At 46.7% G+C, this 27,337-nt stretch overlaps 2 protein-coding genes across 2 annotated transcripts in view; one reads left to right on the top strand and one right to left on the bottom strand.

Moving 5' to 3' along the window:
• Positions 1-5,465, bottom strand: part of LOC143766662 (uncharacterized) — a 73,334-nt gene extending 67,869 nt beyond the window's left edge. The window contains exon 1 of the mRNA XM_077254496.1: positions 5,392-5,465. The gene's annotated coding sequence lies outside the window, so the exon portion shown is untranslated. The remainder of the gene's footprint in view (positions 1-5,391) is intronic.
• The window catches only part of LOC143766673 (uncharacterized), a 33,210-nt gene extending 6,096 nt beyond the window's left edge, over positions 1-27,114 (top strand). The window contains exons 2-7 of the mRNA XM_077254525.1: positions 18,581-18,730; positions 18,860-19,039; positions 19,123-19,246; positions 19,330-19,427; positions 19,633-19,723; positions 24,933-27,114. Coding sequence (XP_077110640.1) covers positions 18,653-18,730; positions 18,860-19,039; positions 19,123-19,246; positions 19,330-19,427; positions 19,633-19,723; positions 24,933-25,861 — 1,500 coding nt within the window. The 5' untranslated portion in view covers positions 18,581-18,652 and the 3' untranslated portion in view covers positions 25,862-27,114. The remainder of the gene's footprint in view (positions 1-18,580; positions 18,731-18,859; positions 19,040-19,122; positions 19,247-19,329; positions 19,428-19,632; positions 19,724-24,932) is intronic.
• The last annotated feature ends 223 nt before the right edge of the window (positions 27,115-27,337 follow it).

A 27,337-nucleotide genomic window follows, 5' to 3' on the forward strand; every position in this document is an offset into this window, starting at 1 on the left:
GTATGTCTATATGTATGTAATGTATGAATGTATTGTATGTATGTAGTATGTATCTAGTATGTATGTTGTATGTATGTAGTATGTTGTATGTATGTTGTATATAGTATGTATGCATGTAGTATGTTTGTAGTATATAGTATGTTGGATGTAGTATGTATGTTGTTTGAATGTGGTATGTTGTATGTATGTAGTATGTTGTATGTATGTTGTATGTATGTGATATGTTGTATGTATGTGGTATGTATGTATGTAGTATGTTGTATGTATGTATGTTTGTGGGTTTTTTTTACAATCCACACATTAGCCGGATGATGGGACTACTACTGTCCCATCATTGGCTAATGTGTCAATCACTGTCATTGTAGCAGGCATAGCCGATGGGACTTATAGTACCTGCGCTGACACAGTCAGTGCAGGGAAGCTCTCGGCAGCAGCACGTGCATTAGCAGCGCTCCGGCCGAAAGCAGTTTTAACCCTGTGGACGCCGGGGGACGTGACAGACATCAGAATGTGAGTATGTACTGTTTTTTTTTTTACTTTTACAATGGTAACCAGGGTAAATATCGGGTTACTAAGCGTGGCCCTACGCTTAGTAACCCAATATTTACCCTGGTTACAAGTGAACACATCGCTGGATCGGTGTCACACACGCCGATCCAGCGGGTGACAGCGGGTGATCAGCGACCAAAAAATGGTCCTGATCATTCCCCAATGTCCAACGATCTCTCAGCAGGGGCCTGATCGTTGGTCGCTGTCACACATAACGAGATCGTTAGCGGGATCGTTGCTACGTCACCAAAAGCGTGACGTTGCAACGATATCGTTACCGAAATCGTTATCTGTGACTCAGCCTTAAGGTACCTTCACACTAAACGATATCGCTAGCGATCCGTGACGTTGCAGCGTCCTGGCTAGCGATATCGTTTAGTTTGACAGACAGCAGCGATCAGGATCCTGCTGTGATATCGCTGGTCGTTGAAGAAAGTTCAGAACTTTATTTGGTCGTCAGACCGGCGTGTATCGTCGTGTTTGACACCAAAAGCAACGATGCCAGCGATGTTTTACACTTGTAACCAGGGTAAACATCGGGTTGCTAAGCGCAGGGCCACGCTTAGTAACCCGATGTTTACCCTGGTTACCAGTGTAAAATGTAAAAAAAACAAACACTACATACTCACCTTCGCGTCCCCCGGCGTCCGCTTCCTGCACTGACTGAGCGCCGGCCGTAAAGTGAAAGCACAGCACAGCAGTGACGTCACCGCTCTGCTGTTAGGGCCGGCACTCAGTCAGTGCAGGGAAGCGGACGCTGGGGGACGTGAAGGTGAGTATGTACTGTTTGTTTTTTTACATTTTACACTGGTAACCAGGGTAAACATCGGGTTACTAAGCGCGGCCCTGCGCTTAGCAACCCGATGTTTACCCTGGTTACCCGGGGACCTCGGCATCGTTGGTCGCTGGAGAGCGGTCTGTGTGACAGCTCTCCAGCGACTAAAGGTACCTTCACACGAAGCGACGCTGCAGCAATAGCGACAACGATGCCGATCGCTGCAGCGTCGCTGTTTGATCGCTGGGGAGCTGTCACACAGACCGCTCTCCAGCGACCAACGATGCCGAGGTCCCCGGGTAACCAGGGTAAACATCGGGTTGCTAAGCGCAGGGCCGCGCTTAGTAACCCGATGTTTACCCTGGTTACCAGCGTAAAAGTAAAAAAAAACAAACAGTACATGCTCACCTGCGCGTCCCCCGACGTCCGCTTCCTGACACTGACTGAGCTCCGGCCCTAACAGCAGAGCGGTGACGTCACCGCTGTGCTTTCACTTTCACTTTACGGCCGGCGCTCAGTAAGTGTCAGGAAGCAGACGCTGGGGGACGCGCAGGTGAGCATGTACTGTTTGTTTTTTTTACTTTTACGCTGGTAACCAGGGTAAACATCGGGTTACTAAGCGCGGCCCTGCGCTTGGTAACCCGATGTTTACCCTGGTTACCAGTGTAAAACATCGCTGGTATCGTTGCTTTTGCTTTCAAACACAACGATACACGGCGATCGGACGACCAAATAAAGTTCTGGACTTTATTCAGCGACCAGCGACATCACAGCAGGATCCTGATCGCTGCTGCGTGTCAAACTAAACGATATCGCTAGCCAGGACGCTGCAACGTCACGGATCGCTAGCGATATCGTTACAAAGTCGTTTCGTGTGAAGGTACCTTAAACAGCGATGCTGCAGCGATCGGCATCGTTGTCTGTATCGCTGCAGCGTCGCTTAAGGCCCCGTCTCACACAGCGACGCTGCAGCGATACAGACAACGATGCTGATCGCTGCAGCATCGCTGTGTGGTCGCTGTGTGGTCGCTGGGGAGCTGTCACACAGACAGCTCTCTCCAGCGACCAACGATCAGGGGAACGACTTCGGCATCGTTGAAACTGTCTTCAACGATGCAGAAGTCCCCCTGCAGCACCCGGGTAACCAGGGTAAACATCGGGTTACTAAGCGCAGGGCCGCGCTTAGTAACCCGATGTTTACCCTGGTTACCAGCGTAAATGTAAAAAAAAACAAACAGTACATACTCACATTCCGGTGTCCGTCAGGTCCCTTGCCGTCTGCTTCCTGCTCTGACTGAGCCGCCGTACAGTGAGAGCAGAGCGCAGCGGTGACGTCACTGCTGTGCTCTCACTTTACGGCGGCTCAGTCAGAGCAGGAAGCAGACGCCAGGGGACCTGACGGGCAACAGATGGTGAGTATGTACTGTTTGTTTTTTTTTACATTTACGCTGGTAACCCGATGTTTACCCTGGTTACCAGTGAAGACATCGCTGGATCGGTGTCACACACACCGATTCAGCGATGTCAGCGGGACCTCAACGACCAAAAAAAGGTCCAGGCCATTCCGACACGACCAGCGATCTCACAGCAGGGGCCTGATCGCTGGTACGTGTCACACATAGCGAGATCGCTACTGAGGTCGCTGTTGCGTCACAAAACTTGTGACTCAGCAGCGATCTCGCTAGCGATCTCGCTATGTGAGACGGGGCCTTTAGTGTGAAGGTACCTTTAAGGAGTCTAGGTTTACAGTTCCTGTTGACTCATGTCATTACCTTTTGCCAGGGAAGGTCACAGACTCAGACAAATCAATTATGCTAACCTTTCATTGTATTGCTCGATTCTATGTAAATTAGCTAACTCTTCGGGTACCGTCACACAGTACCATTTACATCGCTACGACGGCACGATTCGTGACGTCGCAGCGATCGTATGATTATCGCTCCCGTGTCGTAGACTGCGGTCACACGTTGCAATCACGGCGCTGGAGCGATGCCGAAGTCCCCGGGTAACCAGGGTAAACATCGGGTTACTAAGCGCAGGGCCGCGCTTAGTAACCCGATGTTTACCGTGGTTACCAGCGTAAAAGTAAAAAAAAACAAACCGTACATGCTCACCATCTGATGTCCGTCAGGTCCCTTGCCGTCTGCTTCCTGCTCTGACTGAGTGCAGCCGTACAGTGAGAGCAGAGCGCAGCGGCGACTTCACCGCTGTGATCTGCTCTCACTTTCCGGCCGGCAGACAGTCAGAGCGGAAAGCAGACGGCAAGGGACCTGACGGACATCAGATGGTGAGCATGTACGGTTTGTTTTTTTTTACTTTTACGCTGGTAACCACGGTAAACATCGGGTTACTAAGCGCGGCCCTGCGCTTAGTAACCCGATGTTTACCCTGGTTACCAGCGAACGCATCGCTGGATCGCTGTCACACACAACGATCCAGCGATGACAGCGGGAGATCCAGCGACGAAAGAAAGTTTCAAACGATGTGCTACGACGTACGATTCTCAGCTGGGTGCCTGATCGCAGTAGCGTGTCAGACACTGCGAGATCGTAACGATATCGCTAGAACGTCACGAATCGTGCCGTCGTAGCGATAAAAATGCCACTGTGTGACGGTACCCTTACTCAGAGTGTAATTTCACACACAAACTTAGCATCTGTTCAACAACCCTTGAATTAAACATAGATTAGTGGGTTAAAACCTTATGGAAACTTTACGTAAGTTGTGATAGCAAACAGTGAGGTATCGATAAAATATTTCACATGTGGAGTTAGCATATTTTGTATAATTCTTCAACTGTACATAGAGTTCTGAATTTATTTTGGCAAAATTTGTTAGATTGAGTGCGTTTGATTATGCGCGACATAAGCGATTTACGTGAATAACTTCTGAACTACACATAGAGTTGATAATTATTTTGGCAAATATTATTCAGGACATTGATATGTTCATGTTGACTACTAGTGGTCAAGGGTACCTGTTTTCAAATTGAACTTATGAACGATTGAGTGCGCTTGATTATGTGCGACATAAGCGATTTACGTGAATAACCCAGGACCACAAGTAGTCAAAATAAACATCTCAAAGTCCTGATCAAAATTTTACCCAAACAATATCCACTCTATGTATAATTCACCATACCTGAAAATCGAATAGCTAACTAATAACTAAAGTCTAACTGCAGACTAACTTGAGTCCGGTTAGTAACCCTCTAAGGGTATGTTTCCACGGTCAGGAAACGCTGCTTGTTTGACGCTGCGCAGAGCTGCAGCGTCAAACAAGCAGCGTCCAGATGTTCCAGCATAGTGGAGGGGATTTTATGAAATCCCGTCTCCACTATGCGTGGAAACCCGCACGCGGCGGCCCTGCGACTCCGGACATGCTGCGCGTCTTTTCAGATCGCAGCATGTCCGTACACCTTGCGGGGACGCAGCGTCCCCGCAAGGCATATCACAGGGCCCTATGGGACAGAGCGATCATCCCGGATGTGAAGAGTTAACACATCCGGCATGATCGCGTCCCAGAAAGGGGGCGGGGCTTAGCGCCGAGCGGCTTCGCCGATGCGGCAATACCGCCGGCCATCCTGAACGTGGAGACATAGCCTTATAGCATCAGGTCACCGGCACCAGCTCCACCAGCCTTTGTGTTATGGGAGAGATATTCTGGGAGAGAAAAGCCAGGATTTGGGAAGGGTGAGGGGATTTGTCCCAGTAAATAAGCCTCTTCTGGTTGATGACCACAGATCGGGGTATTTGGCAATTATGGCTCAGATTCCAGGTGGAAATAGGAGACGGTTTTCCTTGATGCCCCAGGAGGTTCCGGTAAAACATTCTTATTAATTTGCTGCTCTCAGAAATTCCCTCCATTAATAACATTGCTCCGGCCGCTGCATCGTCTGGGGTTGTGGCCGCTCTCTTAGATGGAGGCGCACGGCTCAGTCAGCACTAGGATTACCCATGAATCTAGCGCTCTTGGAATCTCCCGTCTGTAATATCACTAAGGTCTATGAAAGATCTGGGGCGATCCAATCACTTAATGGGGGAATTGTTCTATTTTTGCAACGTTACCTGTTCTTAAAGGAGCAGCACCAGCAGAGGAGCTGAATACTTGTCAGCACAGCAGAGTCCTGCATACACTGAGGCCCCTGATCATGTGACCCCCTGACTCCTCAAAAAAAATACATGCAATGAGATACGGCCTTCCCAAAACCCTGTCTGATGACAAATGCACACTTAGCAGGATGCAGCAGGCCTCCACTGATACAGGCTAGGAGCGGCACATGTGCAACCTACTTGATAAGAACAACCACCCCCACCCTCCAAACATTGCAGGGGTTGGCTGCCTAGTAGAAAAAATGCACATTGATATGACTCACATAGGTCGCCAGTCACACTGATAAGTGTGGTGCACAGGGTCTGGTATGCAACCTATTAATGACGCCCCTTGTATTAACAGGCGGGCTGCCCAGCACTATAGTATGCAGCACACAGTGACAGACGCCCCAGGCTCCTAGACTTTATCAGTGGAGGCCTGCTGCATCCTGCTAAGTGTGCATTTGTCATCAGACAGGGTTTTGGGAAGGCCGTATCTTATTGTATGTATTTTTTCTGAGTTTTTTCTATGTTAGCTGTTTTTTGATATTAGTGGTAGGACCCGCAATATTATGAGGACCAGGGCCGGACTGGGACTAAAATTCAGCCCTGGCATTTGAAGTCACACAGGCCCACTTGTCCCCTGGTGACTGAATAATATCTTTGTACACTTGTAGGTTACAAGAAGTGAGGGGAGTGTAACACGACTATATAACATATAATTACAGCTGTATCCAGCATTACAGCTCAGTCCCCATAGAATGTAATGCAGCCAGCCCCCATAGAATGTAATACAGCCAGCCCCCATAGAATGTAATACAGCCAGCCCCCCATAGAATGTAATGCAGCACAGCCCCATAGAATGTAATGCAGCACAGCCCCATAGAATGTAATACAGCCAGCCCCCATAGAATGTAATGCAGCCAGCCCCCATAGAATGTAATACAGCCAGCCCCCATAGAATGTAATACAGCTAGCCCCCCATAGAATGTAATGCAGCACAGCCCCATAGAATGTAATGCAGCACTGCCCCATAGAATGTAATACAGCCAGCCCCCATAGAATGTAATGCAGCACAGCCCCATAGAATGTAATACAGCCAGCCCCCATAGAATGTAATGCAGCACAGCCCCCATAGAATGTAATACAGCACAGCCCCATAGAATGTAATGCAGCACTGCCCCATAGAATGTAATGCAGCACAGCCCCCATAGAATGTAATACAGCACAGCCCCATAGAATGTAATACAGCACAGCCCCATAGAATGTAATGCAGCACAGCCCCCATAGAATGTAATGCAGCACAGCCTCCATAGAATGTAATGCAGCCAGTCCCCATAGAATGTAATACAGCACAGCCCCATAGAATGTAATGCAGCTCAGTCCCCATAGAATGCAATGCAGCACTGCCCCATAGAATGTAATGCAGCACAGCCCCCATAGAATGTAATGCAGCACAGCCCCATAGAATGTAATGCAGCTCAGTCCCCATAGAATGCAATGCAGCACTGCCCCATAGAATGTAATGCAGCACAGCCCCCATAGAATGTAATGCAGCACAGCCCCCATAGAATGTAATACAGCACAGCCCCCATAGAATGTAATACAGCACTGCCCCATAGAATGTAATACAGCACAGCCCCCATAGAATGTAATGCAGCACAGCCCCCATAGAATGTAATACAGCACAGCCCCCATAGAATGTAATACAGTCAGCCCCCATAGAATGTAATACAGCCAGCCCCCATAGAATGTAATGCAGCCAGCCCCCATAGAATGTAATGCAGCACAGCCCCATAGAATGTAAAGCAGCCAGTCCCCATAGAATGTAATACAGCACAGCCCCATAGAATGTGAAGCAGCACTGCCCCATAGAATGTAATACAGCCAGCCCCCATAGAATGTAATACAGCCAGCCTCCATAGAATGTAATGCAGCCAGCCCCCATAGAATGTAATGCAGCACAGCCCCCATAGAATGTAATGCAGCACAGCCCCCATAGAATGTAATGCAGCACAGCCCCATAGAATGTAATGCAGCCAGTCCCCATAGAATGTAATACAGCACAGCCCCATAGAATGTAATGCAGCTCAGTCCCCATAGAATGCAATGCAGCACTGCCCCATAGAATGTAATGCAGCACAGCCCCCATAGAATGTAATGCAGCACAGCCCCATAGAATGTAATGCAGCTCAGTCCCCATAGAATGCAATGCAGCACTGCCCCATAGAATGTAATGCAGCACAGCCCCCATAGAATGTAATGCAGCACAGCCCCCATAGAATGTAATACAGCACAGCCCCCATAGAATGTAATACAGCACTGCCCCATAGAATGTAATACAGCACAGCCCCCATAGAATGTAATGCAGCACAGCCCCCATAGAATGTAATACAGCACAGCCCCCATAGAATGTAATACAGTCAGCCCCCATAGAATGTAATACAGCCAGCCCCCATAGAATGTAATGCAGCCAGCCCCCCATAGAATGTAATGCAGCACAGCCCCATAGAATGTAATGCAGCCAGTCCCCATAGAATGTAATACAGCACAGCCCCATAGAATGTAATACAGCACTGCCCCATAGAATGTAATACAGCACAGCCCCCATAGAATGTAATGCATCACAGCCCCCATAGAATGTAATACAGCACAGCCCCCATAGAATGTAATACAGTCAGCCCCCATAGAATGTAATACAGCCAGCCCCCATAGAATGTAATGCAGCCAGCCCCCCATAGAATGTAATGCAGCACAGCCCCATAGAATGTAATGCAGCCAGTCCCCATAGAATGTAATACAGCACAGCCCCATAGAATGTAAAGCAGCACTGCCCTATAGAATGTAATACAGCCAGCCCCCATAGAATGTAATACAGCCAGCCTCCATAGAATGTAATACATCCAGCCCCCATAGAATGTAATGCAGCCAGCCCCCATAGAATGTAATGCAGCACAGCCCCCATAGAATGTAATGCAGCACAGCCCCATAGAATGTAATGCAGCCAGTCCCCAAAGAATGTAATACAGCACAGCCCCATATATAGTGTAATACAGACAGCCCCCATAGAATGTAATGCAGCACAGCCCCATAGAATGTAATACAGCCAGCCCCCATATAATGTAATACAGCACAGCCCCATAGAATGTAATGCAGCACTGCCCCATAGAATGTAAAGCAGAACAGCCCCGATAGAATGTAATGCAGCACAGCCCCCATAGAATGTAATACAGCACAGCCCCATAGAATGTAATGCAGGACTGCCCCATAGAATGTAATGCAGCACAGCCCCCATAGAATGTAATGCAGCACAGCCCCCATAGAATGTAATGCAGCACTGCCACTGCCCCATAGAATGTAATGCAGCCAGTCCCCATAGAATGTAATACAGCACAGCCCCATAGAATGTAATGCAGCTCAGTCCCCATAGAATGCAATGCAGCACGCACTGCCCCATAGAATGTAATGCAGCACAGCCCCCATAGAATGTAATGCAGCACAGCCCCCACAGAATGTAATACAGCACAGCCCCCATAGAATGCAATACAGCACAGCCCCATAGAATGTAATGCAGCACAGCCCCCATAGAATGTAATGCAGCACAGCCCCCATAGAATGTAATACAGCACTGCCCCATAGAATGTAATACAGCACAGCCCCCATAGAATGTAATGCAGCACAGCCCCCATAGAATGTAATACAGCACAGCCCCCATAGAATGTAATACAGTCAGCCCCCATAGAATGTAATACAGCCAGCCCCCATAGAATGTAATGCAGCCAGCCCCCCATAGAATGTAATGCAGCCAGTCCCCATAGAATGTAATGCAGCCAGTCCCCATAGAATGTAATACAGCACAGCCCCATAGAATGTAAAGCAGCACTGCCCCATAGAATGTAATACAGCCAGCCCCCATAGAATGTAATACAGCCAGCCTCCATAGAATGTAATACATCCAGCCCCCATAGAATGTAATGCAGCCAGCCCCCATAGAATGTAATGCAGCACAGCCCCCATAGAATGTAATGCAGCACAGCCCCATAGAATGTAATGCAGCCAGTCCCCAAAGAATGTAATACAGCACAGCCCCATATATAGTGTAATACAGACAGCCCCCATAGAATGTAATGCAGCACAGCCCCATAGAATGTAATACAGCCAGCCCCCATATAATGTAATACAGCACAGCCCCATAGAATGTAATGCAGCACTGCCCCATAGAATGTAAAGCAGAACAGCCCCGATAGAATGTAATGCAGCACAGCCCCCATAGAATGTAATACAGCACAGCCCCATAGAATGTAATGCAGGACTGCCCCATAGAATGTAATGCAGCACAGCCCCCATAGAATGTAATGCAGCACAGCCCCCATAGAATGTAATGCAGCACTGCCCCATAGAATGTAATGCAGCCAGTCCCCATAGAATGTAATACAGCACAGCCCCATAGAATGTAATGCAGCTCAGTCCCCATAGAATGCAATGCAGCACGCACTGCCCCATAGAATGTAATGCAGCACAGCCCCCATAGAATGTAATGCAGCACAGCCCCCATAGAATGTAATACAGCACAGCCCCCATAGAATGCAATACAGCACAGCCCCATAGAATGTAATGCAGCACAGCCCCCATAGAATGTAATACAGCACAGCCCCATAGAATGTAATGCAGCACAGCCCCATAGAATGTAATGCAGCACTGCCCCATAGAATGTAATGCAGCACTGCCCCATAGAATGTAATACAGCACAGTCCCCATAGAATGTAATGCAGCACTGCCCCATAGAATGTAATACAGCACAGTCCCCATAGAATGTAATGCAGCACAGCCCCCATAGAATGTAATGCAGCACAGCCCCATAGAATGTAATGCAGCACTGCCCCATAGAATGTAATACAGCACAGTCCCCATAGAATGTAATTAAGCACTGCCCCATAGAATTTAATGCAGCCCTGCCCCATAGAATCATGTAATGCAGCACTGCCCCATAGAATGTAATGCAGCACTGCCCCATAGAATGTAATGCAGGCAGCCAGCGCCCCCCCTACAATCCAGTCATCACTCATTGATATGTAATAATAAAAAAACAAACACTCTACTCACCTCTCCTCGTGCCCCGCGTTGCTCCTGGCTCCGGTCTCAGCAGCTGCAGTCTGCCCGCCCGGTCACACAGCAGGTGCGCGATGATATGACGTCATCGCGCACCCGCAGTGTCAGCGGCAGGCAGAGCGGGGAATGATGGGAGAGGGAGCGTCAGCAGACGCACTCTCCTCCATCATTGCATTCAACTGTACCGGTGTCCATGACGCCGGTATAGTTGAATGCGGGGCCGGGAGTGTGCCGACAACGGGGGGAGTGTGCCGACAGCGGCACACTCGAGCGGCCCACTACTGCCACCGGCCCTTCTGGCATTTGGCAGAACTGCCCGATGGCCAGTCCGGCCCTGATGAGGACCCTTGACGACGGGTTGAGGGCTTACTTTATTTTGGCCAAAATATTAAACCAATACCTCATATATAGTGTTGAGCATTCCGATACCGCAAGTATCGGGTATCGGCCGATATTTCCGGTATCGGAATTCCGATACCGAGATCCGATACTTTTGTGATATCGGGAATCGGTATCGATATTAATGTGTAAAATAAAGAATAAAAATAAAAAATATTGATATACTCACCTCTCCGACGCAGCCTGGACCTTACCGATGTAACCGGCAGCTTCCGTTCCTAAGAATGAGCGCTTGAAAGACCTTAGATGACGTCGCGGCTTGTGATTGGTCGCGTGACCGCTCATGTGACCGCTCACGCGACCAATCACAAGCCGCGACGTCATCTAAGGTCTTTCAAGCGCTCATTCTTAGGAACGGAAGCTGCCGGTTACATCGGTAAGGTCCAGGCTGCGTTGGAGAGGTGAGTATATCAATATTTTTTATTCTTTATTTTACACATTAATATGGATCCCAGGGCCTGAAGGAGAGTTTCCTCTCCTTCAGACCCTGGGAACCATACAGGATAGCTTCCGATACTTGGTGTCCCATTGACTTGTATTGGTATCGGGTATCGGTATCGGCGATATCCGATACTTTTCGGGTATCGGCAGATACTATCCGACGGTATCGCTCAAAACTACTCATATAGTGTATGTGTTTATCATATGCGTACATTTTGCACTATATCATATCCTTTTTTGCAGGATGTGGCTAGGCCTCTTTATGTTGGTTAGGTTTTTCTGGGGCGTCTGTCACTGTGTGCTGCATACTATAGTGCTGGGCAGCCCGCCTGTTAATACAACAGTCATTAATGTTGTCGTCATTAATAGGTTGCATACCAGACTCTGTGCACCACACTTATCAGTGTGACTGGCGTCCTATGTGAGTCATATCAATGTGCATTTTTTCTACTAGGCAGCCAACCCCTGCAATGTTTGGAGGGTGGGGGTGGTTGTTCTTATCAAGTAGGTTGCACATGTGCCGCTCCTAGCCTGTATCAGTGGAGGCCTGCTGCATCCTGCTAAGTGTGCATTTGTCATCAGACAGGGTTTTTGGGAAGGCCGTATCTCATTGTATGTATTTTTTCTGAGTTTTTTCTGTTAGCTGACCCCTGACTCCTCCCCTCCTGTGACCTCATCACAGGTCCTGTGCGCACAGAGCAGCCAATCCATATATGTGGAGTGCGGCTCTGCGGGTGGAGGTCGGTGCCGGAGGCTCCATTATTCTCTATGTGGAGTGCGGCTCTGCGGGTGGAGGTCGGTGCTGGAGGCTCCATTATTCTCTATGTGGAGTGCGGCTCTGCGGGTGGAGGTCGGTGCTGGAGGCTCCATTATTCTCTATGTGGAGTGTGGCTCTGAGGGTGGAGGTCGGTGCTGGAGGCTCCATTATTCTCTATGTGCAGTGCGGCTCTGCGGGTGGAGGTCGGTGCTGGAGGCCCCATTATTCTCTATGTGGAGTGCGGCTCTGCGGGTGGAGGTCGGTGCTGGAGGCTCCATTATTCTCTATGTGGAGTGCGGCTCTGCGGGTGGAGGTCGGTGCTGGAGGCTCCATTATTCTCTATGTGGAGTGCGGCTCTGCGGGTGGAGGTCGGTGCTGGAGGCTCCATTATTCTCTGTGTGGAGTGCGGCTCTGCTGGTGGAGGTCGGTGCTGGAGGCTCCATTATTCTCTATGTGGAGTGCGGCTCTGCGGGTGGAGGTCGGTGCTGGAGGCTCCATTATTCTCTATGTGGAGTGTGGCTCTGCGGGTGGAGGTCGGTGCTGGAGGCTCCATTATTCTCTATGTGGAGTGCGGCTCTGCGGGTGGAGGTCGGTGCTGGAGGCTCCATTATTCTCTATGTGGAGTGCAGCTCTGCGGGTGGAGGTCGGTGCTGGAGGCTCCATTATTCTCTATGTGGAGTGCGGCTCTGCGGGTGGAGGTCGGTGCTGGAGGCTCCATTCTCTATGTGGAGTGCGGCTCTGCGGGTGGAGGTCGGTGCTGGAGGCTCCATTATTCTCTATGTGGAGTGTGGCTCTGAGGGTGGAGGTCGGTGCTGGAGGCTCCATTATTCTCTATGTGGAGTGTGGCTCTGCGGGTGGAGGTCGGTGCTGGAGGCTCCATTATTCTCTATGTGGAGTGCGGCTCTGCGGGTGGAGGTCGGTGCTGGAGGCTCCATTATTCTCTATGTGGAGTGCGGCTCTGCGGGTGGAGGTCGGTGCTGGAGGCTCCATTATTCTCTATGTAGAGTGCGGCTCTGCGGGTGGAGGTCGGTGCTGGAGGCTCCATTATTCTCTATGTGGAGTGTGGCTCTGCGGGTGGAGGTCGGTGCTGGAGGCCCCATTATTCTCTATGTGGAGTGTGGCTCTGCGGTGGAGGGATGTGGAGATTCCCCATTACTGGCGCATTAATACTAGAAATACAGGTCCTTCTCAAAAAATTAGCATATAGTGTAAAATTTCATTATTTACCATAATGTAATGATTACAATTAAACTTTCATATATTATAGATTCATTATCCACCAACTGAAATTTGTCAGGTCTTTTATTGTTTTAATACTGATGATTTTGGCATACAACTCCTGATAACCCAAAAAACCTGTCTCAATAAATTAGCATATCAAGAAAAGGTAAACGACCTATTACCCTAATCTTCTGAATCAACTAATTAACTCTAAACACATGCAAAAGATACCTGAGGCTTTTAAAAACTCCCATCTAATGGATTTATGGGCTCAAATGTTTGTTAAAACATATACAGTGTATATATATATATATATATATATATATATATATATATATATATATATATATATATATATATATATATATATATATATATATATATATATATATAATGTATGTCATTGAGACACATATATATTCTGTATTTATATGTAATTCAGCTCGAGATATGTGAAAAGCCGGTAATTCAATTGCCGGCTTTTCATTTCTCCTGCCTAAACCCGACAGGATATGAGACATGGTTTACATACAGTAAACCATCTCATATCCCCTTTTTTTTGCATATTCCACACTACTAATGTTAGTAGTGTGTATGTGCAAAATTTGGGCTCTGTAGCTTGTAAAATAAAGGGTTAAATCGCGGAAAAAATTGGCGTGGGCTCCCACGCAATTTTCTCCGCCAGAGTGGTAAAGCCAGTGACTGAGGGCAGATATTAATAGCCAGGAGAGGGTCCATGGTTATTGCCCCCCCCCCCCCCCCCCCGTGGCTACAAACATCTGCCCCCAGCCACCCCAGAAAAGGCACACCTGTAAGATGCGCCTATTCTGGCACTTGGCCTCTCTCTTCCCATTCCCGTGTAGCGGTGGGATATGGGGTAATGAAGGGTTAATGCGCCCTCTGCTGGCCTCACCGCAACTCAAGGTAAGTACAGATCACCCAGCTTTCCTTTCAGTACCCGGGGGTTTACAGGCATGAGCGAATGCATTAGCACAGCTCCTGGCTGTAAAATGAGTAAACCCCTTCAGATGGATTTACTTCGTGGGACGTGACAGATCATCAGAAGGTATGTATATTGTTGGTTTATTATTTTTCAGAGCGAGGGTCTTCAGGTGGATTGAGAGAGCAATAAAATATTAAAACAATCTGTGTGGTTTTTTTTTAACACTTTCATAAAATTGGATTAATAATGGATAGGTGTCATAATTGATGCCTCTCCATTATTAATCTGGCTTAATGTCACCTTACAATAGCAAGGTGACATTAATCCTTCATTACCCCATATCCCACCGCTACACGGGAATGGGAAGAGAGAGGCCAAGTGCCAGAATAGGCGCATCTTCCAGATGTGCCATTTCTGGGGTGGCTGGGGGCAGATGTTTGTAGCCAGGGGGGGGGGCAATAACCATGGACCCTCTCCTGGCTATTAATATCTGCCCTCAGTCACTGGCTTTACCACTCTGGCGGAGAAAATTGCGTGGGAGCCCACGCCAAATTTTTCCGCCATTTAACCCTTTATTTTAGCAGCTACAGCACCCAAATTTTGCACATACACACTACTAACATTAGTAGTGTGGAATATGCAAAAAAAAAGGGATATGAGATGGTTTACTGTATGTAAACCATGTCTCATATCCTGTCGGGTTTGTAAAGGAGAAATGAAAAGCCGGCAATTGAATTACCGGCTTTTCACTAACACCGCTGCGTATTTCTCGCAAGTCACACTGCTGGTCCGTGTGGAGTCCGTATTTTTCTCGCCCCCATAGACTTTCATTGGCGATTTTTTTTTTTTTTTTTTTTTTTTTTGCGCAATACGGTGACAAATGCAGCATGCTGTGATTTTCTACGGCCGTAATATACGGCAGATAGGAGCTGGGCCATAGAGATTCATTGGGCCGTGTGTAATGCGTAGCTTATGCGCTCATACGTCCGTAAAACTCGCTAGTGTGAGGCCGGCCTAAGGGTATGTGCACACGTTGCACATTTGCCTGTGTAATTTTTCCTGCCAGATTCTTGCTCTTTTGGCAGAAAGTGCAAAAAAAAAATTGACGCGAATTTGATGCGTTTTTTTAATGTGGATTTGTATTCGTTTTTGTAAGCTAAATAAAGATCTATTTAACAAAAAAAAATTGCGATGTCATTTCTTGTCCAACCTCTTCATTTACATACTCCATTGAAGAATAATGTTTACCATCACAGAAAGATAGATATATCTATATATAGATAATAACAAGCCCGATGTTTTAGTAATAAACATAATAAAATGGTACATAAAGAGTTAAATAAAGACACACTCGCAAGAGTCTCGCACTTGCTAACAGCACTCAGAACTGGAGCGTTCAGCTGCATAGAAATACATGCAGCAGCACACTCCAGTCCCGAGTGGCAGTGGCAGTGTTGGGTAATGATGTGAGAGACTCGTGTGAGTTTCTCGTAAGTGTAACCCTGGCCTTAAGTGCAATATCTGTTTACTTTAAAAAAAAAAAGGCGTTGGCTCTCGTGCAATTTTTTGCACCAGAGAGTGAAAGTCAGTGACTGGGGGCTGATGTTTATAGCCTAGGAAGGGGTTAATACCCATGGATCTTCCCAGGCTATGAATATCAGCCCGCAGCTGTGTATTTAGTCTTTACTGGCCATTAAAATAGGGTGACCCCCCCAAAAAAAGAACCCTATAACCCCCTATAATTAATAGCCAGGAAAGGCTATGCAGACAGCTGCAGGCTGATATTCATAGCCTAGGAAGGGACCATGGATATTGGCACCCCCTGGCTAGAAGCACCAGCTCACAGCTGCCGCAGAAAAGGCACATCTGTAAGATGCACCAGTTCTGGCACTTAGCCTCTCTCTTCCCACTGCCCTGTAGTAGTGGCATATGGGGTAAATGTCACCTTTGTATTGTAAGGTGACATGGAGAGGCGTCAATAAGACAGCTATCCATTAGTAATCCTATAGATGTTAATCAGTTAAATAAAGCCACAGCCAGAATAAAGTATTGTAATGAAATAAAACACTACACAGGTTTGCCATCTTTATTGTTCTGCCAATCCATGCGATGCCCCGTATCTCCTGTAAAAAATAAAAAACCAACACAAATTCTCCCTGGTCCAACGCAGTCCATTTAATAATGAGTGTCCCACAATGATTTCCCCTACAGGGCCTCTAGTGACACACTGACAGGAGACAATGGCTCCTCGAGTGTTATCACTGAGGGTTCAATGTGTTCAGGTTCTCACTTTATGGCACTGCTGTGAGAATTATCCCACGCAGGGGTGCCAAAAGTGACAGTATAAACTCTGCTGCACCAGGCAGAGGGATACAGGGCGGAGGATTATCTACTGTCACTGTATCACCAGAGCCCCTGGAAAGCGGTCACATCTGCAGATGAGACAGCTCTCCACGGGAGATCGTCGTGCGACACTCGATATTAAATGGATTTCATCGGACCAGGATGTATACTGTTGGTTTATTTTAAATTTTTTTTTATAGGTGATAGAGGGAGTCGGGGACTAGGTGTGTGGTGAGTATATACTGTATGTTGTATGTGTTTTTTTTTTTTTTGTTTTTTTTTTACACAGTAGCCGGATGATGGGACTACTACTGGCCCATCATCCGGCTAGCTGTCTCTGTAGCAGGCATAGCCAGATGGGACTAGTAGTCCCATCGGACGATGCCTGCCTACACACAGCCCCGCACACAGACTCAGATACATACAGACATGCACACCTCTGCCCACACAGTCTTCCTCCTCCCGATCGGCAACGTTTCTCGCACCTGACTACGCAGTAAAACCGTAGATCTTTTTAAACCTGCGATTTTGCTGCAGATTTGACTGAATCAATGGAAGTCAGTGGGTGCGGAAACGCTGCAGATCCGCTAAAAGAATACACATGCTGCGGAAAATAAAGCGCTGTGCTAATCTGCAAGTTTTTTTCCTCAGCATGTGCACACCAATTATCATTTCCCATTGACTTACATTGGTTGTGCACTACACTGCGGATTTGATGCAATTCCGCGAGTCCAAAAATGCTGCGGAAAACACAAAAATCTGCAACATTTGCACATACCCAAAAGAAATACGGGAGAAAAGAGAGGAAGAAAGTTCAGAGAAGTTCAAAGACATTGAAGTAACAGACGCCATTTATCCCTTTGGGAAAAAGTGATTCAAGCTATTTACCTAGTAAATCCCACCAGAACTGTAGCAGGTAAAGACCCCAATATCCAGTGTGTCCCTTCTAATTGGGGGGAAACTATCACCTCTAATAATTCTCGGACAGTTCTGACAAACACAGAAAAGTGCCCCTTTATGGAGGTGACAGAAAGTCTGTTTAGTCACTTTAGCTCCATAGTATCAGCTCTAATCCAATGGTGAGAGAGCGATTTACCCTGAAGAGTCACAGATTGTGGGGTTGTTATAGAATGTTATATTTAGGGGGTTTGTGTTGTCTCCTTATAAGAATCAGAATAAGTTTGCTCCTTTTCCGCTGATAGATACAAACGACCCAACTATGAAAGATGGGAACCAAGGAAACAAGTATTATTCCCATAGTACGGGGCCTCCACACAGTATAATATTCCCACAGTTCCTCCATCCCCAATTTTATTTTTGTGTTTATGTAATATATAGAAGTCAAAGCTAAAATGCTTAAAAACTCCATCATATTCAGAGAAAAAAAAAACCTGTACATGGAGAATTTGACATCACATGACTCTTGTCTTGTTGTTCTTACAAACAAGCTTTTCTAAAAGTCTCAAACTTCTGTGTGTGACTCAGAGCTGAGATCTAACGTGATAGAAGATTCCAGTGCGGGGAAGACGGGAAACCTCCATATAGAGGCCGGTGGGGATGGAGTCAGTGACCGACTCTGGACACATCTGTTCCTAGAGCCGCAGTAGGAGATGGAGATGTCGTCCTCATCATGGAGTCGTTATTTCTCCTGTCACGTGTAATGAATATCTCCTGCAGTATTACTAATGCCGATTCCAGGGTCGGTAAATGAGGCGAGAATTAGCGTTATGGAAGATGAGTCTATGAGGAACGTATTCAGCTGCCGACTCCGAGGGAGAAACTGCTTGTTGTCTGTGGCCGAAATATATAGGTTTTATTAGTAGATGGAAAGAAGGAAACTAAATACTGTAAAATAATAAATCTCCTCATATGTTTCCCTTATTATCTCCAGTAATTGTATTATTACACAGGATTTTTATGATGTTACATCGGCTCATCTTCTTCTCATTCAGGTCTCTACAATATCGGATCCTCTCAGTGAAGATCTTCCACAAAAGAGAATTTTCCTGATTTACCCATCACAGATGGATATGGACAGAGACAAGATGGCGGAGAGGATATTACACCTCACCCTAGAGATCCTCTTCCGGCTTACTGGAGAGGTGAGAGATTCTGATGACGTCACATTACATCATTCTTATCTATGGGAATAACAGATGGACAGAACTGGAGAGGTGAGGACTCTGGAAATGTCTGTAGTGAGATTTATTAATGTGTCTCTCCATATCCAGGGTTACACTGTAGTGAAGAAGACCTCTAGTGAGCGCTGTCAGGACCCTGTGTCTGAGGGATGGGGAAGACCCCTGAGCCCAATCACGGGGCCTCCACCTCACCCCCTGATACATGAGGACATCAATGACCAGAAGATCCTAGAACTCACCTACAAGATGATTGAGCTGCTGACTGGAGAGGTGACACTGCTGGGAATGCTGGGACATTATACAGTAACACTATGAAGGGATTGGGGGGATGATGGTATCATTGTATGTGTCAGGTTCCTATAAGGTGTCAGGATGTCGCCGTCTATTTCTCCATGGAGGAGTGGGAGTATTTAGAAGGACACAAAGATCTGTACAAGGACGTCATGATGGAGGTTCCCCAGCCCCTCACATCACCAGGTAATAGACAGGACTAAATACACACGGCCTATAATTATCTGTATGTAAAGAATGAATTCAGTCCCTGTATGTGTTTCCTCCAGATCTATCCAGTAAGAGGACAACACCAGAGAGATGTCCCCGTCCTCTTCTTCCACAGGACTGTAAACAAGAAGATCCCAATGTTCCTCAGGATCATCAGGTAGATGGAGAGAAAGTGTCATGAGATCTCCCCTATGATTTGTACACGGCTGTGAAGGTCTTGTGCTCAGTCTTGTTTTATGTTTTATCCACCAGTATTATATGTTTTATACTTGTGTAATGAGAACGGTGGAGATGGCAGGATTAGAGCTGATCATAGATGGGACTTCTCCGTCTGTCTGTGACTTTTACAATATTTGTTTCAGGGTGAAGATCTGACCCATATTAATACTACAGAAACATATATGAGGGATGATGAGCGGTGTAAAAAGGAGATTCCTACACATAACCGACAAGGTGAGTAGTAAACGCTAAATGCAGAGAAGTCACAGATTCTTCTCAGTCATCGTTGTAGTCCAGCCACTTCACAATTGTGTGATCACCATTTTTCCGCTAGAGCATAACATTCTCCTTCATCCAAAAATGTTCAAACTACTTAGTGTAATTGTGAAAGCCCTTTTCTAAGTAATTTACAACCTGGTGGATCCAACTAACCCTGGAATTTAAAATGCTGATTCTTACCTTCCCTGATCTACACTAAATGACACTGTATGTAGAATGTGCTGACAAGTTAGAAAATCACTTGGGAAAAAAAGTATTATGATGAGCCTGTAAGAGAAAGTGGAGGGTAATGATGCTGTTGGCTTCCTTTGGATGAATCTACCTTCTCTCCATTCTGTGCTGCCTTGCTCATCACCTTTTAACTCCTGTATGGATCTGGATTTACACAGAGACCATGGTGTTACCTGCTGTACTGTAGTGTAAGATAGCAAAAGGAATAGTCATGTAGTTGGGTCAGAACCAGGACTGCAGAGAAAATACAAAATCAGAAGACGCAAGAGTAGTCAGTAAAAGGTCCGGAATCACAACAGGAAACAAATACACGTGCCGAGACCTGAGCACAGAGAACTGAACCAGAGGAGAACAAGACTGTATCTGGCAGCTTCCGGCAGTATGCAGCTAGTACTATTGGTCTCAGGCACCCTAATCATAGTCGTTGGACAGAGCCTGTGCTGCCCAGACCATGTCCTCCCTCCATCACTAGTGCCGCCTGTGAAATTAATAAGGCAGCTCCTGGTGACAAAAGCAGATGTCACTGGAGCAGATCCCAGTATAAATGGTACACATTTGCAGAAGCTTTAATATGACATAATGGCAGAATATCAGAGTAGTAGCAATCCACATGAAGTGACTCAATTTTTTTAAATTAATTCACCGAGGGTTATAATCTAGAAGAGTAGTTACTTTTTTGATTCCACAGCCACTGTCCAGAAATTAGCACTTAGGGGATGTTGGGAAGTGAAAATTTCAAATATATGATTATATTACCAAACACATAATGCCAAGATTGTGCTACAGGAGACACATACTGTTAGAGCTGGCGGAATTCACCGACTATATATAAAGATATTAAAGGTGTTTTTGCAGCCCTGGGTCCAGCGTGCAGGAGTGGAACCTGCTGCTAGTTTATGGCGGCACTCAGGGGCGCCCCTATCATGGGGCAAGTTGAGCTCTTTGCTTCAGGCGGCAATCATCACTGAAAGAGGGGGCGGCTGAGCGGCCGTCAGAACACCTGGTGCCGACTCTCCATAATCCCTGACATTTGCTGAGGTCACTAGTGCGGTGCGTGCGCCCGCCCCTGCTGACAACCCACAACCTAACCATTAGGTTAATCACAACCCACGGTGTGCAATATCATCTGGTCCTACCTGTACCCGCAGAGCAGCACACCACATTGGCTGCTCTGTGCAAACAGGACCTGTGATGAGGTCACAGGAGGGGAGGAGTCAGGGGTCACATGATTGGGACCTCCATGGATTTCAGGACTCTGCTGTGCTGGTTGCCATGGTAAGCTGCCTTATGTGTGGGGTCAGGAGGGGTTTACAGTGTGGATGTAGCAGAGCCGTGTGTGTATGAGGTGTACGGCACGGAGCTGAATGTGTACGAGGTGTATGGAGCGGAGCTGTGTGTGTATGAGGTGTACGGAGCGGAGCCGTGTGTGTATGAGGTGTATGGAGCGGAGCCGTGTGTGTATGAGGTGTATGGAGCGGAGTAACTATGTGTGGCCATTATACAGTATGGAGCATCATGTGAGACCATTATACATTATGGAGCATCATGTGTGGCCATTATACAGTATGGAGCACTGTGTGGCCATTATACAGTATGGAGCATCATGTGTGGCCATTAAACAGTATGGAGCATCATATGTGGCCATTATACAGTATGGAGCATCATGTGTGGCCATTATACAGTATGGAGCATCATGTGTGGCCATTATACAGTATGGAGCAACATGTGGGGCTCATACTGTATGGAGCAACATGTGGGGCTCATTATACTGTATGGAGCAATATATGGGGCTCATTATACTGTATGGAGCAATATATGGGGCATGTTATTCTGTATAGGGTGCTGTGCGGTGCCCACAATACTGTATGGAGCAACATATGGGGCTCAATATACTGTATGGAGCAATCTATGGGGCTCATTATTCTGTATGGAGCACTGTGGTGCCCAGAATACTGTATGGAGGACTATACTGATTTATGACCTATTGTGCAATGTACAATAGTTATCACTCATGTAATATATGGGTGGGACTGTATATGAGATGGAAGCCCTATAGGGGGGCTGTACTGTATATGTGTTTGGGGGGCGCCGTATTGAAGTTCACCTCAGGCAGCAGTGTGGCTAGGTTCACCCCTGGCGGCACTATATGGCAGTACTACGCCAGAATAGACACGGGTTCCGTCACCCGGTCTGTAAGGAGCGAACTCTGTTGCTTCACAGAGTCACAGGGAATAAAGGTAACGCTGTGCCCTGTTAGCAGTCACAGGGCACAGCACACGGATACTAGTGGGATCCCTGCAATTCAACCCCACTATGCTGGTGATTGATCCCGCTCTGACCCTCGGTTGCTTCTGAGCCCACGCCTGAGGACGCCATGAGTCAGATGCTGGGATCTAGGAGTGGTTCCCACCCTACACTGACAGATTGTCAGGAGAAACTGGAGATAGCCGCACAGAGTGCGTACAGCACCGAACTGGCGGTCAATGCTGGTTAGACGCAATATAAATTGTGCCTGGTGCTGGATGGCACTATCTGGCGCTAGACAGCTCTAACATTCATCAACTCTAAGAATGGGAATGATTCGAAGCTTTCACCAGAACAGGCATACATCCACACACACACAATTACTGATTTATACTAGCGCATGGCCATGCAAACCTTTTATAGAGGAAGCTCTCCAGGACCTTCCTAGTGGTCCAATAGGAGCTGCTACAGGACCTGAGAATGTGACCCCCGACCTCCAATGAGAGGTCTTCCCTTGGGCATGCTCAGTAGAGGAAAAGCAGGACTTAGTCCCAGGAGCGTGTAACGCTCGTGCCGAGACTGGTTGGCCCGGGCGTCTGGGGGTGTGGCCCCACTGGACCACTGACCAGACTTCCCTGGAAGGGGCGTAACTAAGTAGCTTCCTAGGTGTTCGCTGGAGCCTCTGATGATGGGATCAGACTTGTGAGGCAGGTACTGTAGCTATCAGGTACCACTCCAGGGTGGAGTCTGGCTGTGGATGCTGATCCCACCGGAGGACAGGACACATGCAGGCAGGCATGGCTGTGACACTGGCTGGTGGACGGGTACGGCAGAGGCCCTGACGGGCAGACGGGCTTGATAGAGACACAGGCAGGCACGGCTGGCACTCTGGCAGACAGGCAGGTGTATGGAGGCAGGTAAGAACCTGTTCAGACTGGAGGGCATATGGAAACAGGTAGGGACCTGTTCGGACTGGTGAATCTAAAAGAAACAGGTAGAGACCTGTATGGCAAGTTACAGAACAGAGATAGAGCAAGAGAGGATGCAAGTTGAACCACAGGAGGTGGAGTTAGAAGCAGGAAAGAACAGAAACGCAGGAAAGATCAAAAGAAGGAGAAGACTGAGCTAAGAGCAGAGAAGAGGAAGGCGGAGCTAAGAGTAAAGAAGGAGAGGAAGGAGTTAAGGATGGAGACGCTAGAGGTGGAGCCAAGAGCGGAGACGCTGGAGGCGGAACCAACAGTAGAGACGCTGAAGGCGAAGCCAAGAGCGGAGATGCTGGAGGTGGAGCCAAGAGCCAGAAGGCACAGAGCCACAGGTTGTGGTGAGCAAAGCAAAGAGGCACAGAGCCACAGGTAGTGGTGAGCAAAGCAGAGAAGCACAGAACCACAGACAGTGGCAAGCAGAGGAGAGAGAGAGAGCGCAGAGATACACACAGCAGAGTGGGAATGGCAACAACCAAAGCAGGAACAGACATAAACCAGAGTTCAGACAGGAGCGGACATAGACCAGAATTCAGAGACAGAAGTAACGGAACACAGATTCAGACCAGGGTATGACACCCCACTGGGAGGCGAACACAGACCAGGGTACTACGCCCCACTGGGTGGTGGACACAGAGACAGAACCAGACACCTCAGCAGCAAAGTACTGACTGAGGAAGTAAGTTTGCTCCTGTGTCCTCCAATGGGTGAGGACGCCTTAAGAATCAAAGACCTCTAGGCTATTGGCCAGAGACATCTTAGGGAGGTGCACACAGATTGAATAAGAAACAGGAGTTGCTGGCGCCGTCTCCATATGCACACAGACAGAAAGTGTACACAGAGCAAGCGGCCATGAAGCATACGGCAAGGAGCCGGCAGCAGACAGATCTCACAGCATGGCACAAGGTGAGTGAGTTGATGTAACAGGCAGACAGGGGATGGAAGGACATGCAGTTATGCCGGCAGGATTGTAACAGATCGTCTGCTCGCTGTTGAACAGTGCTGGTTACAATGTCTGAGCCTAGACGATCAGCAGTAACCAAGCGTACAGTATCTGCCTGAGCCAGACGATGGCTGACCTCTCTGCTGAGCAGGCTCCACTGCGGGTAGAGAAGAATGGGAGACTGCAGCGGAGGTGGTTTGAGATTCCGCCTGTGCAGCGGAGGGAACTCAACACCTAACACACACACTGTAAATTAAGTGGGTTCTTCTCACTTTAGTGATGCCAAATACATGGATGCTAAATGTGGTTTAGGTTCACTGCAAGGCTCAGAAGGGGAGTCTTGACTTTATGAGAGCGGATATTGCTGGATAGGTTTGTGGAAGCCATGTTGCTTTTCAAGAGCCTTTTGAGACACTAATAATGTGGGAACCTCTGTTTTTCCCCTGACAGATGATGGACCTGTGTGGGCGCTTGTTTTTTTTTTAAGGATAAGTAGAAGTTTTTATTGGTATTATTTTTGCCTAAATAACATTGTTTGGTTGCTTTTTACTCCATATTTGGGAGGCAGAATGAACACACAGTTTAACACCACGCTCTACTGGTTCATCCTATGAGGATTTCTATTAGCCTGTGAACTGCCATTGTCTTGGTGAATAATTCAATTTTTTTTTACATAATTTGCCATTTTTATGGACAGTTTAATGTACAAAAATATATAAATTTCAATTATATTTTATTAAATTATAATTGGTTTCATTCTTTGCAGATGACTGTACCAGGAGATCAGAGGGACAATTGACATCTTTAATTTTTAAATCAGATGATCTAAAGATCCCACAGGATACAATTGAAGTGAATGCTATTACTCCAGATATTCCATCATCCCTTCACTGCAAAGATCTATCATCTGGTCCATTGAAAGGGGTTCCGTCTTCTGATTCATTACTGACTATTAAGGAAAATCATAGTTGCAAAATAATCATTAAAACACAAATTGCTCCTATAGCATTGAAGCCATTTTCACCTTCAGATTGTGGAAATGGGTATTCCCTCGAAAAATCTTTTTTTAAAAATCAAAAAATTCACACAGCAGATAATAGATTTTATTGTTCCAAGTGTGGGAAAAGTTTTAACCAGAAATCACAACTTGTTAGTCACCAGAGAATTCACACAGGGGAGAAGCCTTTTTCATGTTCAGAATGTAAGAAATGTTTTAAATGGAGAACAAGTCTTGATAGCCACCAAAGAACCCACCTAGAGGAGAAGCCTTTTTCTTGTTCAGAATGTGGGAAATGTTTTAAATGGAAAGCAAATCTTGATAGCCACCAGAGGGCCCACAGACAGGAGAAGTGTTTTTCATGTTCAGAATGTGGGAAATACTTTAACAAGAAAGTGAATCTTGATAGCCATCAGAGAACTCACACAGGAGAAAAGCCTTATTCATGTTCAGAATGTGGGAAATGTTTTTCACAGAAATCAACTCTTACTAAACATCAGAGAACTCACATAGGGGAGAAGCCTTTTTCATGTTCAGAATGTGGGAAATGCTTTTCAGAGAAATCAACTCTTACTAAACATCAGATAACTCACACAGGAGAGAAGCCATTTTCATGTTCAGAATGTGGAAAATGTTTTAACCAGAAATGGATTCTTGTTAGACATCAAAGAACTCACCCATGGGAGAAGCTGGTTTAATTTTCAGAATGTGGGAAATGTTTTGTACAGAAATCATATGTTATCGCACATCAGGAAACTCACATTACACTTGTATAGGATGTGGGAGATTTTTTAACTCAAAATCACATCTTGTTAGACACCAGAACCGTCACACAAGGAAGAAGCCATTTTCTTGTTTAGAATGTGGGAAACGGTTTAACCAGAGAGTGCATATTGACAGCCACCGGAGAACCCACACATTGGAGAATTCCACAACTACATCCAACTGGTCTCTACACATTAGAAAGGCCATAGCTGCACAACTAAAAACACCAACTCGGACCTAACTCCATAATAGGCCATTGCGGAGTTTCTCATACCTCCTGAGGAACCAGAGGGGAGGCTGCAACACACTGTCAACAAGGGGAAGGGAAAGTGCGAAGTAAGATACGAAAGCCCTGGTTAAAAAACTAAGACCCTTTTTTTAGGACAAAGAAAGCAAGCTAAGGAAATAGAAAAATAAAAAGAACACGTATAAGCTCTCATAACCCTAACAATGGTAGAAGGAAAAGGTGCTGGGAGGGAACTAAAACAGACAAACTGCAAGAATAAAACTGGATTTTGCCAAGCAAGGTAAACCACTCAGCTGAAAGGCTGAAACTCCTGAACACACATCCACCGAGAGGTAAAGCCAGCAAGGAAATGCAGTGAATGGGAAGGGTGAACATAAAAATCCCACCCAGCATGTGATAGGGCAAACCAAAATGGGAAAAGGAGAAACAGTTGGAGAGGAGCAAACCTAGAAAGGGAAATAGACAATAGAAACCATCAGCATTTGGACAGGGAAGAAAAGCAGACGGAAGAACCGACCATTCAGCAACAGCTATGACAGTACCCACACTTCTACGAGGGGCCACATGACCCTCAGATACCCCTGATTTCGCTGATGAAACTCTCTCATCAAGTGATTCATAGATACATAGGTTGAAAAAAAAAAACCTAGGTTCACTAAATTCAACCGTTCTCCACCAAATTTTATTTTTTTTTGTCACTACATTTTCTACCAAAATGCCTACCAACATATAGAGAATGTACAAATAACTATTAGGGTATGTGCTGACGATCTGGAACAGACAGCGCTTTGGACAAAATGCATGCTCACTATGTCCAAAGCGCTGCCAGCTATTCAACGCAGGTGAATCTGCATGTGTTCACTGAACTTGCATTTCCGCAAGAGAAATTGACATGCTACAATCTGGAGACACGTGCGGCATGTCCATGTCCGCGGGTGAGCTACCGGCATCTCTGGACACATAGTGGGCATGGGATTTCTTGAATTCCTATCCACTATGCGGTAACAGCTGGAGGCTGCAGGTTGGACACTGCACAAGTATGCAGCATCCAACCCACAGCTTTAACTGATCTTTTGTACATACCCTAATAGACACACCAAAGACATGTCTTAAACTTCATAAAAAATGAAACAAAGTTACCGTACATATAAAATTCAACAGA

The sequence above is a fragment of the Ranitomeya variabilis genome, chromosome 4, assembly GCF_051348905.1.
Source record: "Ranitomeya variabilis isolate aRanVar5 chromosome 4, aRanVar5.hap1, whole genome shotgun sequence".
Classification (NCBI taxonomy): domain Eukaryota; kingdom Metazoa; phylum Chordata; class Amphibia; order Anura; family Dendrobatidae; genus Ranitomeya; species Ranitomeya variabilis.